This window comes from Corvus hawaiiensis, chromosome 3 (assembly GCF_020740725.1).
Source record: "Corvus hawaiiensis isolate bCorHaw1 chromosome 3, bCorHaw1.pri.cur, whole genome shotgun sequence".
Lineage (NCBI taxonomy): Eukaryota > Metazoa > Chordata > Aves > Passeriformes > Corvidae > Corvus > Corvus hawaiiensis.
This window is the reverse complement of record NC_063215.1, coordinates 119,089,623-119,107,379: the sequence shown is the minus strand read 5'-3', so window position 1 is coordinate 119,107,379 and position 17,757 is coordinate 119,089,623. Positions and strand designations below refer to the sequence as shown.

Below are 17,757 nucleotides of genomic sequence, written 5' to 3'. Positions count from 1 at the left end.
ACTTAATTGGTTCATGTTGGGAGGACTGGTTTGTGCCTGCTGTACCCTGCAGAGGCAGGATTTGCTAATGCTGCATTGTCAAGGAAAAGGGTATGGAGTCTGCACTGTCCTTTAGGGAGAGCTGTGTCTGAGTGTCACCATCTGTGTTATGGGAGGATATTTCAAGATGACATTCCTTCTGCAAGGAGAAAAACCTTTTTTGAAGTCATAAAGTGTTAACTTTTTGAAATCTTTTTCCAGTAGCCTTTCATATATCTTACTTATTTAAACTCACTTTGATGGTATTGGAAACACATTTGCAGGTAAATTACATACATAGTCCTTTTATTGGATATTGATTGTACTGCCTTGCATTCCAAGGCAGACTTAATTCAACAATTCCCTAATTAGTTAAAGTCATAACCTATGTCTTGTATTCATTTACCATTAATTAAACCTTAGCTGTTTATTACACTGCAGTCCAAATCCAATAGCAGACCCAGAGAGCCATGGAAAAGGGACTGGGAGGTCAATATTGAAAATATATGGTGTAAAGTCCCACTGATGGCTGCATTGTTCACAATCAATATGGTCAATGCAACACAACTTTCTTAGTTGCTATGTCAGCAAGACAAAAAGTCAATTCTAATGTTATGCTAGTGAAAAAAATGGCGATTATTGAAAAACTTTGACTCTTGCTACAAAAGAGTGTTTTTGTTAACTTTTCCTTCCCCTTTCCCCTCCTTCACCCCCAAGATCATCTCAAACAGGAGGGATGGTTTGCTGCTGCCAGCTTGGTGAGGATCAGTGTCATGAGTGATAACTGCAGGAATTTGTGCTTGTTAATAGCTGCTGAACTGTTACCTTAAACTAATACTTTCTAACGAGTTTTAGTTGGCACAAACAACTGTATATTATTGCTTTTTCTATTAAAAGGACCATTGACCATGTAATGTAGAGGGTCTTGATAATTTGCTGGAGCTGTTAAAACCTGCAGTCGTTTAACTCTGGTCATTAGGAAAAATGAAATACGACCAGCAAGTATTTCCTGCTAAGACAACTGCACCACTTCACCTGCTAGAAAATATTTTGTGGTGAGGAGAGCATCTGTTTTGGAGGCTTCTGGCCCTCCCAAGCATGCAGAGTGTTTTCTGGAGACCTGACTCTGCCTGCTTTGCCTGGTGGTGTGAGCGGTGTGGCTGTGCAGTAGTATTTGATGTGGATGCTCTTTGAAGGGTGGGTGGAAGCTGGAGTATTTGGGATTTGGCAGTGGGTAGTTATAGCAGCCAGTTTGGTAGTGTTTGTGGATGGGTATGTGATTACAGGACAGATATTTCCTTTTATTTGAAAGTGCAGGGAAATTTTACAGGCTTGGGTGGCAAAAGGTGTGCAGAGGAAGTGTGAGGTAAGTTTTGTAATCTGTGTCTTGGATAACCTCCTCAAGTAGCTAAAGTCATGATAGAATTGGTTAAAAGCAGAGGACACCACAAAAAATATTCAGAAAGATAGTTTGAGGGAGCTTACCCCCCCTTTTACACTTGAAAAGTGTTTGCTTAGTAGCTACAAACAGAAAATCCACAGATTTTTCTGGTGCTTCTTCTAGAAGAGCCTACAGAACATGATGTGGGATCTGGTATGTTGCAGAGCATCCAAACTCTTCACATGGAATGCCAGCTCTGACATTGTGTGATGATGTCCTGGTTTCAGCTGGGACAGAGTTAATTTTCATGCCAGTGGCTGGTGCAGTGCTGTGGTTTGGATTTAGGACGAGAATAACACTGATAACACAGGGATGTTTTCGTTGTTGCTGAGCAGTGCTTACCTTGAGTCAAGGACTGTTGAGTTTCCCGTGCTCTGGCAGTGAGGAGCTGCACAAGGAGCTGTGGGGGAGCGTGGCCAGCACAGCTGACCTGGCCAAAGGGATGTTCCATATCCCAGGATAACAGGGGCAGTGGATAAACTGGGGGGGTTGGCTGGGAGGGGCCGATCACTGCTCAGGTGGTGCTGAGCAGCTCTATTGTGCATCACTTAGTGCCAGGGGGTTTGTTCCTTTTGTTCCTTTCTTTTACCTTCCTTTTCATTATTAGTATTTTAAAAATTTTATTGAGAGTATTAAACTGTTGTTATCTCAACCCATGGGTTTTAATTTTTTTCCCTTATTCTCCTTCTTGTCCCTCCAGGGAGGGGCAGGGGATGAGTGGCTGTGTGGTACTTTATTTGCTGGCTGGGGTTAAACCATGACAGACAGCCTGAGTCCATTAAGGTCAAATTGCCAGAGTTTCCCACTTGCCAGCAGAGCTCTCAAGGTCCCAGGGAAAATCTGCATGTGCAGCTGGACTGCACAGGTCCAGCTGGCAGAACACAGCGATGGGTTTCCCTGCTCTCTTGGTGTGAGGTTGAGTCACAGAGATGTCTCAGGGTGCTGAAAGACTTCCAGTAGCTGGGGCAAAAGGCTTCTGTGTTCAGCAGTCTCCTGGATTCCCCACTTGTGGTGGAGTCTCAGCACAGTCTCATGTATAAAGTGAGGTGGGGTGTTGTGAAAAGTCTTAATGTTGGCAAATGGAAGGTGCAGAGACAATCTTTATTCTGGTGTCACATTCCAGCTTTTTAGAGTGGAGTATTTTGTTATTTCAATGCTCTAGGAATATAATTCTAATTTTTAAATGCTATTTTATATAAATGAGATCCTTTCCAGAGGGCATTTGCTGCATGTGTGTAGCAACATAAATATCTCAGCCCCCTGAACAGCATCAGTGGCTATGCTGAGCTGGACAGATGAGAACATTTTGACTTGCTCATGAAGCAGCTACTGAATACATGCAGTGATTCGAGGGACGTGCTGAAGCTTTAACCAAATTAGGAATTTGTAGCTTTCAAAAGTGCCTCTTGGCAATGCTTGGAGCTGATACCCTCCTTGCACAGAGCCAGTCAAATGCATTCCCTTCCCAGTAATTTAAGTCAACGCCAGAGTTTCCGTAGTTGAATGCAGAGCTTAACCCAGCTGCGTGCTGGCTTATTCCCCAAGCTCTCTGTGGAGCTCACCAGGTGTAGAGTTGTGCAGTCCACTGAGATCCAGAAAGGTTCCTACCAGTGGCCACCGCGGGGAAACACTTTTGGGTGGTGGGATAAGTCCGTGTTCTTCTGACAGTCTCTGGTAAGGCAGAGTGGGATGTGCTGTTCCTATGAGCTGTGTTTGGAGTTCACCTGGAACCAAGTAGGGCCCAACTTGGCCTCTGCCACAGGATCCAACCCGTACCACTGGCATTCCTGGGTTTGTGGCAGGATCCCATCCCAACCAGCATGTGGGTATTTGAAATTGAAACCCTTTTTATTTTGATGCAAATTTCACAGGGCACAACTGCGTCATTGGTTTTAGTGTCGCATTGGAGTGTGCTCACTGTATTCACTTTTAAAGACCAGCCTGCATAAACAGTACTGCATTTTGGTTTGTTGATTGATAATTAAAGAGAATTATATCTGTACTCAGTGTACATTTAAAAAATTGTTACATAGTTAGTGTTAAAAAGTAATATTTGGATCAGTGCCTCCTATGGATTTTTGTAGATTTTCTCCTCAGTGAGGCATGCAGTCAATACCTAATTTCTCTGGAGATTTACTGCACTTAACATATTGAGGTTCTTTTAAATACTCCAGTCCTGTGCACTGAGTGCGTTAGCCCAGTTTTAATTTGCTATCATTGATGAGCATAAGAGTATGAACTGTCTATGCTGAATTCCCTCCAGCATATATTTGTGTTTGCCATCGATTCCAAGATGAGTCCTGTCCCTTCTCCCAGCGTTCCACAGTAACTCCGAGCAGTGTTGCCATCTCTTGCATCAGTGGAGGCCCCACTGAAGTCCGTGCAGGACTGATATCTACACCTGGAGTAGTAAATGCTGCTTTCCACAGGAGTGGGAACTTTGGACAGGCATCTCTGTGCCCCTCACACGGGGTTAGTGCACGTGTGTGCTCCGTGAGCTCTGTCAGAACGCTGGGACACTGGGTTTGTCCAGGGCAACGCCAGCGTTGGGCTGACGGCAGGGAAAGCCCTGCAGCCCTTGTGCTGGTTTTCCCCACTGCTCTGACAGCTGGTCTGTGGTATTAAAAACACAGCTCAGTGCTTGGCCATTTTTCCTGTTCTGTTGAGTAAAATATGTGCAGGGTTCATTTTGTGAGGAAGGATGTGCAGGAATATAAACACCTATGCCTGGAAACACATTCTTTGGGAGCCTGCTTCCAGAGAACAGAGCTCTGAGTGCCTCTGGATCAAGAGGTTGATTTGGCATCTGCCCATGCATAGTTAGGATTCAGAGGGAGCCTGCAGGATTTTTTTCTCTTTGTCGGTCAAATGAATTATTGATCTGCTGTAGCTTGATATGTGTTTCCCAAAGACTGTGTACAGGACAAACTGTAAATCCTAAATAATAAAAGGAAAATATAACTAGTGTGGCAAAAAATGGGTGGAACTTTGTAATGGGACATAAATAAAAAGATGGTTTAGTTCCTGAGAGTTGGATTAGAAATGTGTGCCCAGCAGAAGAGGGAGCAGGAAGTGGTTATAAGTGAAAGAAGAGTCACTAGCAAGGAAAAGATTGGATAGGCTCCTACAGCCACCTCTGGAAGCTTATTCTGTCCTGCCAGGTATGTCCAGAAGCAGCAAGAATAAGATGAGGAGCATTTACAACTTTGTCACAACTGAGGACTGTGCCTGGGAATGGGCTGTTTAATTTTGGCTGTTGTTCTCTACACCAGGCGTTCAGAAAGGCAGTGAATCTCAGCTGCTTGCCCACCCCTACTTATTATAAGGCCCTTACCTTTTTGATTCTTTTCTTCTGCCACACAGATATGAAAGAAGAGTAAAACTTCCTGTCCCCACTCTCCTGCCACACGTTCTCCTTACTGCAAGCTTGGAACCTTTTGCTTCCCACCAGGTACTGGCATCTCCTGCCACCACCATTTTATCTCCCACCCACATCTCGTGGTGAAGTTCCCTTGCACCTTCCAACCTTCCCACTGCATAAACTTGTCCCCACCAGATCAGGACCCCAGCCCTCTTCCTTTCAGCACATGCCATTCTACCAGTCCTGATTGTTCCCTCCTAGCAGCTCTGCTGTGTGTTCCATGCCCATGAGCTGTTCAACCCATCAAGTGTGTATCTGTAGGATCCCAGTTTGGAGAGAGACCGTGGCTGGCACAGGAAGTGTCCCTCTCTGCCATGTCACAGACTGAGTTCTCTGGAAGAGCTGTACTCCAGCTGTGGTGGTGCCATGGATTTTTCTTTCCAGCATTCCGAGTTGGTGGTTATTGTCAGGGAGTACTTGAGCAATGTGCCAAGCTGATGGTGCAGGGCTGGGCATGAGAGGAGGTGGTTCCTGGCTGGAATTTGCCCTGTCTGAGGCTGGATAACTCTGTGGAATGACCTCCAAGCACTAAACTGTATCATAAATTTAATGTACTTCTCTTACCTTTTCCCTGGAGCCTCACTCTATTCCGTTGGTCGTTGTCCTGCTGCAGGGAGCTCCTCAGACTGACGGGGACCTGGGGAAAGCAATACTTCATTATCTGCTTGTTTCGGTTTGGGTTTTCCTTTTTTTGTCTTTTCACTTCTCCTGCCCCTAATAGAAGCACTGATTGTTGGCAAGTCTTGTATTTGTCTGGTTTTTAATCATCTCAGCCTTGAATTAAGTCATATCACTTTGTGATTATACATTTTTATCATAATTGTATTTCCCCATGGTCATGTTAACCCTCCTTTCCTTTATGGGCTTTTGGATTACTGCTGTGGTGTGAGTTCTATTTGTGAGTTACTGGGAATTCGTGTTCTGTAATGCCAGCGAGAGTTGGAGGTGCCACTGCATGTCCATGCAATATGAGCAACCAAAATGCTCCTGTTTGTGAAAAGCTTCTAATCCAAAAAATCACCAATAGTGAAATTATCATGTAACAGTGCTAATTAAAAATAAGAGAATATTTAATCTGTCACTTGTTAGATCTTTACAAAAGGCTGGAGAAAATCAGCTCAACAGAGGCCATAGAGAAAACTCCTATTTTTACTTCAGTTTCAGTGGAGTTCTTGGGAGCAGTGGAGTTTTGAGAGTATATTGTGGCTGTTGTGATATCACTGATCTATTTGGAAATAATAATCTGAATATAAATTAGAGTTGAGATAGCTGCCAAATCCAGTGTACGGAGGTACATCACCTATTTTCTCCTCAGGTGAATTGCTTCGGTTATTCTGAGTTATTGGACCCTGTGCCTGCATGTTGAGTATGTTTGTGGTATATTTAAAACTCTGATTTCATTGACGTGCTTGTGAGTTCATCAATTTCAGTGGAGTTGTTCCTGATTTATCTTGGCAGGACTGAGAACAGACTCAGGCCTTAAATCTCCAAATTAAAAAAATTAAAGATATTGTGAAATAAAACATCACCAATGTGTTCCCATTAAATACTACTTCATATGAGACTAAAATAATAGTAAAAAAATCCTGTGAGTTGAAAAGCAGAAATCAAACATCTATTAAAAAAGAAAAATAAGAACCAGAAAGATTTTTAGGAGAGAAGTAAGGATTTGATTTAAATAAGTACTGGTTGGAGTGTGCACTCTTGTAACTGTGACAAGGTATCAAGCAGAATTGTTTTATTTTCACCTGGCTGTCGTATTTAAAGTGAAAGCAGATTGATTTCTCGCCGTTGATGTTTATCAAGAATTCCTGTAATCTTCAATTGTGTGAGCAGATTTATTTTTGCAAGTAAACATATCATTGAAATGTTTCTATTAGTGCTCTATTTGGCATGAAAATCTAATAATTCCATTGTCCATGGATAATACTAACTCATTAAAGATTAATCAAATACTTTTTAACAAGAATCTAAAGGATTTAAAAAATTGAGGGATTTAGCTTACATGGAGCAGAGAGAAATAAGCAAGTACAGCCAAAGGATCAAACACTGAGATTTTCGTGTGGTTCTACAGAAACCCAGGTAAAAGTCTGTATTTAGCAGCACTTGTGGTGACCTGGGAGATGAAGGGATAGGGGAGTTACTGTGTCCTGTGAAACATTTCCTGTTACTGCTGGGCAGGGGTGCTTTAGCTCCATATACCTTTTTGTCCCTGTGCCCGCTGTGGCTTTGGGCAGGTGTCAGCCAAGGCTCCTGGTTTGTCATGGCTTTGTCCCAGGATTAGTCAGGAAGTGGCTGCAAGAGCTGCAGGTGAGAGGGAAGGTCATTAGTCATGGCCAAACTGTGAAAAACCTTTAATCTCTGGGACTGTTTTGTCAGAAAATGACTTATCTTGGGGTAACTTCTGAAATCTGATTGGTTTGCTGTTACTTATAGATGCACATCAATGAATCCCCCCCGGAAAAAAGCTGTCCATTGGAATTCTGACAATTTTCCTCAAAAGGCCACTTTCTGTAGCCTCTCTCACACAAACAGGTGCCGGGAAGGCGTTGTAAAAATTGGAGGATCTGCAGTCAAAAACGCTGGTTTACATGGATCTAATCTGGAATTGCCATAATGGAAAAAGGAGTTGTGAACACATGTGTGTGAATGGAATTGTTCCACAGTTACCGGGAGATTTATGGCCAGAGAAATCACTACAGAACAGCAAGTGGTGGAGATTGTGTTTTTATTTTAATATGGGAGCCAAGTCTTGCATTAGGACGTTGCTGAATCCAGGGCGGAAAATAAACGACGCCCGAGGGACAGCGCAGCGGTGTTGGATCCAGGGGCCTTTAATAATCCCGAGCCTAAGAGCAGTTAAGATAGGGAATGTATAAAAACTAATCGGCTGCTTTTACAGTAATGTGTGTACAGGAACAAGCAACAGTTATGATGTGTTGGCACCGTGGCTTTTAGCAGATGACTTCTTAAATTAAAAGATAAGTTTGCTGAGTGACTTTCTGGTATTTATTTAATGAGGGCCCATAAAATAGGATATCTGTTTACAGCGGGATTAACAGCACAGTGCTCAGCTACTGGTCTTTATGCTGGATAAAAAGTGCCAAGCAAGTCTGAACTCTTCTTTCCTTCCTGGAAAGCAAAAATTAATTTTGGAAAAGCATAAATTTAACTTCTACGTCTGTCTGTCTTTAATCACAACAAACAGTTTCTGGTTTTGCAGATTCCATGTGGTTTTGACGTGCAAACTTGTAGGCTGGAAGTCAAAGAAATCCTGCAGTGCTCCTGCTTGTTCAGTTTTAGCAAGTGTGGTTTCCTCTGGGTAGCAGCAAGCAATAGCAATCCTGTTGGTATTGCACTTTTCCCCTCCCTCTTTCTCTAGGAAAAGCCAATCTATAGGTTAACTTCAGTTTCTCTGTGTAGATGATGCTCGGGGATGGGGTTAATTTTTGATTTAATTTTGTCTCCTGTATTTGTGTTCTGCCTGCAGTGTGCGGAGCAAGAGTAAGTTGTTCCTGAAATAACTTCCTTTTTGGAAGCAGCAGTGGGCAGTTTACCCGGGACTTTGCTAAAGAGCGAGTGTATTTTGGGTTGTGCACAGCTCCACAGAAACGGCTGGAGCCGGGAGCAGGCTCTGGTGAGGCAGTGCACACTAGATGGCAGTTTTGTCCCAGCATCCGAGTTCAAACGGCTCTGCGGGAGAACAGGAAAGGCCATCAGTGTTTAGTCTGCTCTCACAGAGTCCCTGCATGACCAATGTGGACCCCATGGACTTCCTGGAACATGTGTTAGCAATTTAGCAGCAGACATTTATTTCTTTGTTTTACTGCTTGGCTCTTTGAGAAAGTGTTGGTACTCAGTTATGGGCTGTCTGGATCATGTCAGAGGCCATGGGGATCAAGTCCATGTGACAGGCCAGACTGAGGAAGGATGGAGTTGGAGGAGGTGAGGAAGCTGACCCTCACTTGAGCAGGAACAAGTCACTGCCTGTCTGTGGCCTGTGGCCAAATGCCGGGGCGGTTCAGGTCTAATACAGCTGAACAAACAAAACACTTTGCCCATTTGGCTTCTTCATATTTCATCAGCACCAGTTCAATCAAAGTCTTTTCTATTTCCTAAGAAGAGGTTCCTATTCTTAATTGTATTTTTTTTTCTTTCCCCCTCCCCCTTTCCCACATTTTAGCCCCATCCAGACGAGGTGACCTTGAGATCCTTGGCTACTGCATGCTGCAGTGGTTGTGTGGGAAGCTGCCCTGGGAGCAGAACCTCAAGGACCCTGTAGCTGTCCAGACTGCGAAAACAAAGTAAGGACAAACCCCCCCCCCCACATGGACACACCAGCCTGGAACCCTGCAGCATCCTCACCATTTCCCAGCTCTGGGAAACACAGCTTTCCATGCTATAGAACAGCACCTTAGGAGAAAGCTAAAACAATTTTCCTTAATTAAGAGAGATGTTGGAAGCAGTTAAAATGGGAACTTTATGTGCACGTCTACCCTCCTTTGCATGTTTATGTCTGTGCTGCTATGGAGAGGAGGAATTCCAGTGCACAGTACACAGGCATTTTGTCTGCTGTGTATTTTTCCAATAGTCTTTTTTTTCAAAGAAAACATTTGTAAATTAGCACAGGCCTTAGTGTACATACAGAAGGTTGTTGTGTGGTTCCGTTAAACTGCACGGGTGCTTTGTAGCGACCGTAGTACAAACATCTCGTGGAGGTTTTTCCACATGTGCACTCAATTTATTTAACTTTCTATACAATACTGTTTTTCAGATGTTTTTCTGTAGGTTTTTAATGTTACATAAGCCTACTGCCATTACAAACAATTAAATACCAAAACACTAAGGAGCTTGGTGAAAATCTTTCCTTTTTCTCAGCATGACTTACTTGGAGCTCACTAAAGCAACAGTGGATCAGTGTTTGCTTCCTCTGCCCTCACAGCTGAGACTGGGGGATTTAATTGCACGTGGTACCTGTAGCAGACTGCACAGCAGAGGAGTTACCCAGAAGTAACCTCACAAGTGCAGGAGGCAGCAAACTTTCTAGTAGGGCAAGTCACACCAGAGGTACCCGCTGGGGTTGGCTGATCCCTGGAAATCAATGCTCAGGTTCCGTGGGGCAGCGGCTCCTGGCACTGGGAAGGGTGGCTGCAGCCTGTGCACGGGGCCGAGTGCAGCTGGAAATATTGACACCCTCTGCTACATTTAATATTTCTCCTTTAGAAGTTCTGATCATTACACAGCCCCCTGCAAGGTAACACTTACACAATTCAATGGGAAATCAATTTAATCAATCAAGCTGCTCCGCTGATTCCTCCCTTGCCATTAACCCTTGGATGGCTCGTGTTTCCAGGATGCTGAGCAAACAGAGGCTTCAAGGAAATGCACAGAAAATTACACAGATTCCACTCATCAGAAATACCCTCTTACTCTAATAAATTACTTTCCTGGAATTAGGTATCTTGTCCAGGTTGTTCCTCTTAACTGTCTTAATTTTCAGGTTCCTGTGGGTGCTGGACTGCCCAAGATGAGGGCTGGTGTTTTTCCTGTTTTTAGGAATTGATCCTGAGCTTCTTTGCTGTTCCTGTTTCTGGATGGACAGGAATTACACCTGTGGCCCTGCCACTAATGAAGCGTGTGGGACTCTAGGTGATGTGACCTCCCTGTTCCCTTGTGGCCCTGCCATGCCTGGTGTAATTTTGACAGCCCTGTGCTCCATGGCAGAGAGGACCTCATGCTAAATGATGGGAAGGCAAAGCAGAACTGCTGCTTAAATTCCAAATTAGAAATGGGAATCATCAATCTGAAATCAGAACAAACCATTTTGCTTAAAGGGCTTTTGTTTTTCCTTGTAGAAAGCTTAAAATAGCTGTGAAGAAAAACTTAAAGTGCAGTTTTAGGTATCAGCCTGGTCTTGATGAAACCAGCAGCATGCAAAGAGTTAAAAATGGGGCTGGTGAGGGGAGATCTGGGTTCAAAAGCAGTCCTGTGAATCATTAGCTATCCTGGAGGTCTACTCCCTTTGGAACTGAGACTTGCTGTTTTCCTAAATCTCAAATGAGGAATCACCTGCTCCAAAGCTGCATTAAATTGTTGCACTCTGGTGTTGTTTCAGACTTATGGATGAGCTCCCAGATTCAGTGCTGAGGTGGGATTCTCCTGGAAGCAGCTGCAGTAAGTGTACTTGCACTTGTACCCCATGGCTCTTCAGCCTGTTCCTAAACACAGTTCAATGTCTGACTCGGGGTGGGGGGAGCAGAAGAGAAGTGGAAGTAACACAAATTTAACAAAGTCTTCAAAAAGAAAAAGAATCTTGCTCAGTCTGTGATGTATCCCATGGAGTGACAGAAGGGATCTTGGCCATATGTAATCCAAGGTGTTGGGAAGCAGTGACTATCTTGGAAACAGAAGTAGCTGTTAGTATGGAAATAGTAAGCAACTGTCTACCAAAGGTTTATTGCTCGGTGCTCAGAGTTTAAAAAAGCAAATGGATGGACACTTTGTCTTGTCTTGTTTCTTCCTTCCCTGAAATACAAAAATAACCCAGGGAAAACACCAAAGGTCAGTATCTATTTTTGATTTATTCCCTTATTTTCCTAGTGCTTTTGTATTGGAATTATTGGAATGCATTGTGTATTAGGCAAAATTTATTCATGATGTGTATACATATTTAATAAATCTTTCCTGCTGGGATTTGACCAGATGCTAATATCTGGTGTAGCACTCCAGTTTTAGGATACACTTGGGTCTTCAACTGAAAGAAAAGTTTGAACCCCCCATATGTTTTTCCTACTAGCATTATTCCTGCCCATTGAGTGGTTTCCCTGTTTTTTGAACCACTTGATGGAAAAATGTTGCTGCTGTTGGACTGTTTTGGGATGCAATCAGAAAAACAATAGTAGCATTTGAAGTTAAAAAAAAAAAAAAAAGTGTTTTTCCAAAGCATTCCCAGTATAGTATTTATGCAGATTAAAATAATACTGTTCAGAGTAATTAATATTTAAAGGGATATTGTAATCTATCAAAGACTTTTCTCTTTTACACAGAACTATCAATACTTGTCAATAAAATATTTTAATTTTTATCCTTGGATAGCTGTCAGTGCTGTGGGAATTAGGGCATGAGCATAACGAGATGGAGCACTTAAGGTCTGGCTTGTTTATCCAAGTCGGTCTTTTCCTTTTCTCCTCCCAAAAAGACAAGACATTGTCAGTTCTGTGTTTTGAGTGTGTCTTCAGCTGAAATTGTGTTGTCTCGTTTGGCAGCGGAGGATTGGCATCCGTGTTGGAATGAAATCCTTTCTGAACTTCTGGGGTTACATTCAGTGAAATTCACAGTCAAATCTGCTCTACAGGTGAAATAGCCAAGTTTCTGGCCTCTGTTTCTGGCTTAGCTTATGATGAGAAGCCGAAGTATCAAGTGCTGAAGAAAATCCTGCTGGATGGCCTGGAGTCAAGTGGGATGCGCTACGACGGCCCGCTGGAATTTTCCGCAGCAGCAGCGTGCACACGGAATCACTGCGCTGCTAAGGTGTCCAAAGTGAGTGGGACAGCTCTGGGATTATTTCTAATAGCTCCTGCCTGTTGCCTTTCCTTTTGTAGAGGAGGAAATAGTTAAAGCTCTCAAGATGAGACTGACACAGCAGTTCTTCTGCCTTAAATACACCATGTTTGTTAATTCCTGTTTCCCCTGGCTTTGCTAAAAAGTGGAATGTCAACCCTCAAGGAGGAAGAACTGCCATGAGTCCTTTTGACCTACAGGCTCTCACTTCAAAGCAGTAGGTCTGTGGAGAATGATTTACTTTCAGGATAATGGGGAAGTCAAGGACTTTGTTCACTAACATCTTGAAGACAAGCCTGAATGCCAGGTTTTTCCTTCATCCCAGATTAAAAGCAAAGTTACTTTTATTAGTGACAGCATTTAATTCATTTTCTTGCTTTCAGGCTGTTCTTTGTCATTTGCCTTTATCCTCCCGCAGCCCCAGTGTGGAGGAGATGTTCCTGTGGCTTTAGCTGTGCTGCTGGTGTGCACTGGCACAGGATTTTCCAAGTGACAGCTCTCCTGTGCTATTTTCCTCCAGTGCTCTGAGTTAATAAAGCCCAGCTTCCCTAAGCAGAGAGGGAGGTAATTAGCAGTTTTCCTGAGAAATGTCAGTCCCGTTGTTCCTATGAAAGTCCCCATGTGCACCAGCCCCGTGCGGTGCTCTGGGGCGTGTGCAATAAGGCAGGGTCAGGGTCCCATCCATTTTTAATATTCCTGGTGAACTTTGGACCATCACAAGTGTACGTGAGCCAAGAATGCAGGATGCAAACTAATGTGACTGATAGGCTGCGAGATGAATGGTGATTCAAGTATCAGTGCACAGATGGTTCTGATTTGCTGAGTTTTGTAGCTGCTGCAACTGAAGACATAAAATATCCTTCTAGTCATAAATTAGCTCTTTGGAAGCAAAACCTTGGCACCAGAGCTTTACAACCTTCAATTAGTAGGGAAAGAAGTATTTGAATGACTGTGGTATTGACATCTGTAGGCCTGCACAGTAATCATTCCTAATAGAAGAGAATATCTGTTTGAGGGGGTTTTGCATGGCTAATTAACCACCAGTGAGAATATGTAATTTTTTCATGATCTCCTGATTGTCACCTTTCTCTCATGATACAATTAGATTTTATTGTAGCAAGTGCCTCACAAACCAATTGTCAGCACTATTTACGTATTGTGGAAGGCAGAACAAAAGTTCACATTTAATGAAAAGGCACTGGGTTTTGATCTTGGTAATTACAGATACTTAGTTTAGCACTTTATTGACTTTTCTGGTTTTACCCCTTTTTTTTTTTCTAATTTTAACAAAACCAAAAGCTATTTTGGTGCAGGATTTCTGTGGCTGTGATGGTGACCACTCTGTCCTCACTCATTTGAGAAGTTTTTTTAAGTTTGCACTGTTTTGTGAACTGACTCAGCATCAGGTAGCTGTTAACTGATCTCCAGCTGATCTTGCTGGATCTCTGTTTCACAGGAATCTTTGATTTCTCAGAGTCAGACACTAAATAGTAATTCTGTTTCCTTCTTAAGCCTGGCCTAAGACTCGACAGTCTGTGGCATAAAAGATGATCCCAACCTTGCAGGCTGCAGGAACTGCTGCAGCACTGGCTATTTGCAAGTCACACCCCCCTGGAAAATCCCTGGCTGAGGAGTGTCAGTTATCACCATTCCTGTGCCGCAGGACTCAGTGGGATTGGGTTTGATGGCCAGGAACAGGATCAGAGGGAATGCCTGTGTGTTACTAAATCTTGGCACCTGTCAGCACTTTTTCAGCGAAGTCTGTAATGCCGAGTGTCTCACTTCTTGGAACAGTGAGAGCACCAGGATCACCTGTGTATTACTGCAGCCTGTTCCTTCAGCCAGTTCTGCTGCTGACATGAGCCAGTTTCCTCTAAACACTCGCTGCAAAACAGCTGCAGAAAGGCAATGTTAGGGTTATTCAAAGGATGTAAGGAGTACTTAAATACAAGTAGAGAGGGCAGCTAACTGAACTCTCTCGAAATTTATTGCTGTTTTCAGAAAATGCAATGTTTCAGTGGCCTGGTGCTCCTGGTGCTGCAGCCCTGACAGTGCTGGATGACAGGTAGGCTCTTCCTACTGCCTGTCTTCGTGGCAATGCCTCTAGTGATCCTAGGCCTGACTTTTCATCTCAGCGTTCCCTTTCTCACTCTCCTTTTCTTCACCAAACATTTCTCCCATTGAAGAGACAACCTAGGAATAGTGGGAGCCACTGCATACAAGCCACTGTTTCCTCACCTGTTGCTTGTGAGCAGGATCTGACTCCAGCTGATCTGTCTGGTTGCACCTGTACCAGTTTGGTACACAGGAAATGAGGGGATCTGGGGGTAATTCCCTTCTGAAGAGCAGCAGACACCTGTAACAGAGGATCCTGTAGCAGCAGCTCCTTGATGAGGTGGATTGCTACAGAGCAAGGATTTTAGGATATTACTCCCTGTATAGTATCATAATCTAATCTTGAGGTGGTTCTTGGTTCCAATTGCACACCAGAGATAGGTGATAAAAGATTAATTGCATTAATTCTGAAATTTATTTACCACAGTTTTTGGCCCTGAATAAATATTTTCAGCTTTTCCCCCTACAGTGGAAGTGCTGACGTTGTGGCAAAGGGAAAGTGGGGTGAGGCCAGCTCCCTGCTTACTTGATCTTGTAGAAATCAGACTAAAAATAATTGCATCAATACCAAGCTGTAATCTCGTTAGGATGAAATATGGTAATTTTTAGGTGTAAAACCACTTATTTTCACTTCTAGTCCTGTTGGAACTTTTAAGTGAAATCTTAAAAGTTTTGCTTTAAGTCCTCTTTGGAAAATGATGCTGTTGTTTAAGGTGTGTATGTACAGTGAAGATCATTATTTTTCTGTGTGAATTCTGGGCTTTTTTCACTGTACAAAATGCTCATTGTTGTTCATCCCAGGTTCGCCTCCCAAAGCCTCCACCAAAACCAGCTCAGAAGAAGGGAAAAAAGCTGGAAGGTGAAGAACCTGCCTGTCAAAACAAAGTGTGTGTGGGAGAGTCAGGCACACAGCTCCTGGGAGAAGAAAAGCCAAGTAAACTGAACAGGAGGCCTCCCAAGGCAGAGCTGCAGCAGGTGAGGATTTGAGCCCTGCAGTAGCACCAGATCTCCCTGTTCATTAGCTCCATGTCCAGCTTTTGGGGAGGGCAAGGAAGAATAGGGCTGGAAAAGAGCCAAGGGCTCTGTCACAAACTCCAGGAGCTGGCAGATGCTTGCTGGTTTCCAGTATTCCAAACAGGAACTTGAGGGCCCAGGGGATAAGTGCCAGGAGGGCCTGATCTGCCCCAAACCTGGCGCCTCCAAGTGCCAGATCAGGATCTGGAATAAGTTGAACGTACTGGATTCCTTTCAGCACACAGTTACTGTCTTACCTCAACAGGCTCCCTTGCCCAGGCCTTCCCCAAAACCAGTGCAGCAGAAGGCAAACAGGGGCCACGAGGAGCATTCCAGCTGCCTGAGCAGGCCCCACACTCGGGGAACACACCAACAATTCCAGGTGGAAGAGAAGCCACTTAGATTTTACACTACTCATCAGGAGCCTGAGCACCCAAAAAAGGTGAGGGGTTTGGTGTTACCACAGAACAGTCACAAGTGCCTTAAGAAGGAAAGATCAGCTTTTCTAAGAAGAGTTCCAAAAACCCCTCCAAGAAAGCCTCAACGATGTGTATGCAAACTCGGTGTTCGCCGCGAACACTAAAGGTTTGTGGGTAATTGCCTGTACTATTGGCCTGCTGCCACTGCAGTGTGCAGTGCAGCTGCAGAGCAAAGCCCTGCACTTGGATGCAGATTGTGATTTCCCAACTCATATCCCTTTGTGGACCCTGCTGTTTGCATGGTAGAAAGTAAGTTCAGGAGTTTCCTTCTCTGTGTAGTGGAAAACTTCAGAGTTTTACATCAGAGGATTTTAGCAGTTAACAAACTCACCTTGACTATTATTGGTAATTTAGTGCATAAAAGGGCTGAATTAATAGTTTCAGTCTTACTCTTCAACTGTACAGGAAAAAAAAATGAAAAAATGAATCAGCTTTAGTACAAGTAATGCAGCACCACATCCCTGGCGGTGATCACCCTGTGCTCCTGTTCTCTGGAGCTTTGGTGTATTTTAGTGAGGAGATTGCACCCTGGTTTTCTTTCATAGAAACAAATAACTTGGTTAAATGAGGACAGTTTCTAATGAGCACAAAAATGCAACTTTTAAGGTAGCTTTATGATTAATCCAAAATTCTTTGCTTCAAGCAGTCTGATCATCACTGCCTGGAGACTCCGGTACAAGCTGGGAGAGGGAAGCAGCAAAAGCACAGCTGTACCTGAGAGCACCAGGCAGGACAGTGGTGAGCAGAACCATCCTGGGAGATGTTTTGGCTGCCAGCAGGGGAGATGGAGTCTGACAAGTCAAACACAACTTTTGAACAGGAAAACACTCCAGTGTTACTTCCTAGTCCTCAAATGGTGGAGTTTTTGCAGAAAAGGGACCAATCACTGGGCTGGTGTTTAGATTATATTTGTGTTTGGATTTAGTTTTTCTAATGGAAAAGCTGCTATTCCAGTAGGATTAAACGTGCTGTCTCTATGTAGAACCATTCCGTGGTACTCACTGAATATTCTGCACAATAGGAGGGACTTTAAATGGGTGTCAGGCAACATTTAAGCCATTCAAGTGAGAAACTGGAGAAGGAAAAAAGGCAGGGTTCTCTTAGCTTCATTTTGCAGAATTCCTCTCACATAATTTAGGAGCTTGGTAATGGAAAGCTCTGTAGGAAACCAGAGCTGTCCCTGGTTCTAAGGGACAGTGGAAAAGATTCTTAAGTCTTGGCTAAGTGAGAAGTGGGATGGTGGTGTTTGGGGATCCTTTCAGAGGTGGAGGCTGGCCAAGGACAGCATTGCTGCTGGAGATGTAAAACAGCCCAGGCGCCCCTGGCCAGCCAGAACAAGCCCCACTATCAGTTTATGTTCCCTGTGATGGGCAGGAGAAGTTCAGCTTCACTGAAAAAAAAGGCAGAACTTACAGAAATCAAACCAGCAAATTCACACTTAAAATCATGTCTTGAGTTTCCAGGACAAACCTTTATTAGCAGGAACATGGGAAAGACTGAATATATTCAACTTTGTTGGAAACAAGTCAAAGATAAGAATTTTAGCTGTAGACTTCAATAGTAAATATAGGTAGGTCTCTTTAGGAGGCGTTTAACTGTGTCTTATGTTACACACTTATCATACAATAGCCATCTGCATGCATATTCCAGAGGTAAGCCTCCATAAGAATTGTATTGCTTTCTCCAGGATAACTTAAATACCTCAATGG

At 43.6% G+C, this 17,757-nt stretch overlaps 1 protein-coding gene across 3 annotated transcripts in view; it reads left to right on the top strand.

Moving 5' to 3' along the window:
• Positions 1–17,757, top strand: part of VRK2 (VRK serine/threonine kinase 2) — a 37,437-nt gene that overhangs the window by 19,101 nt on the left and 579 nt on the right. For 2 of the 3 annotated variants that reach the window (XM_048296335.1, XM_048296336.1), the window contains exons 9-13: positions 9,064–9,184; positions 10,996–11,054; positions 12,235–12,419; positions 15,357–15,530; positions 15,835–16,011. In XM_048296335.1, the coding sequence (XP_048152292.1) occupies positions 9,064–9,184; positions 10,996–11,054; positions 12,235–12,419; positions 15,357–15,530; positions 15,835–16,011 (716 nt within the window). Of the gene's footprint in view, positions 1–9,063; positions 9,185–10,995; positions 11,055–12,234; positions 12,420–15,356; positions 15,531–15,834; positions 16,012–16,694; positions 16,787–17,757 lie in introns of all 3 variants that reach the window. The other variant, XM_048296337.1, reaches the window with a different exon arrangement.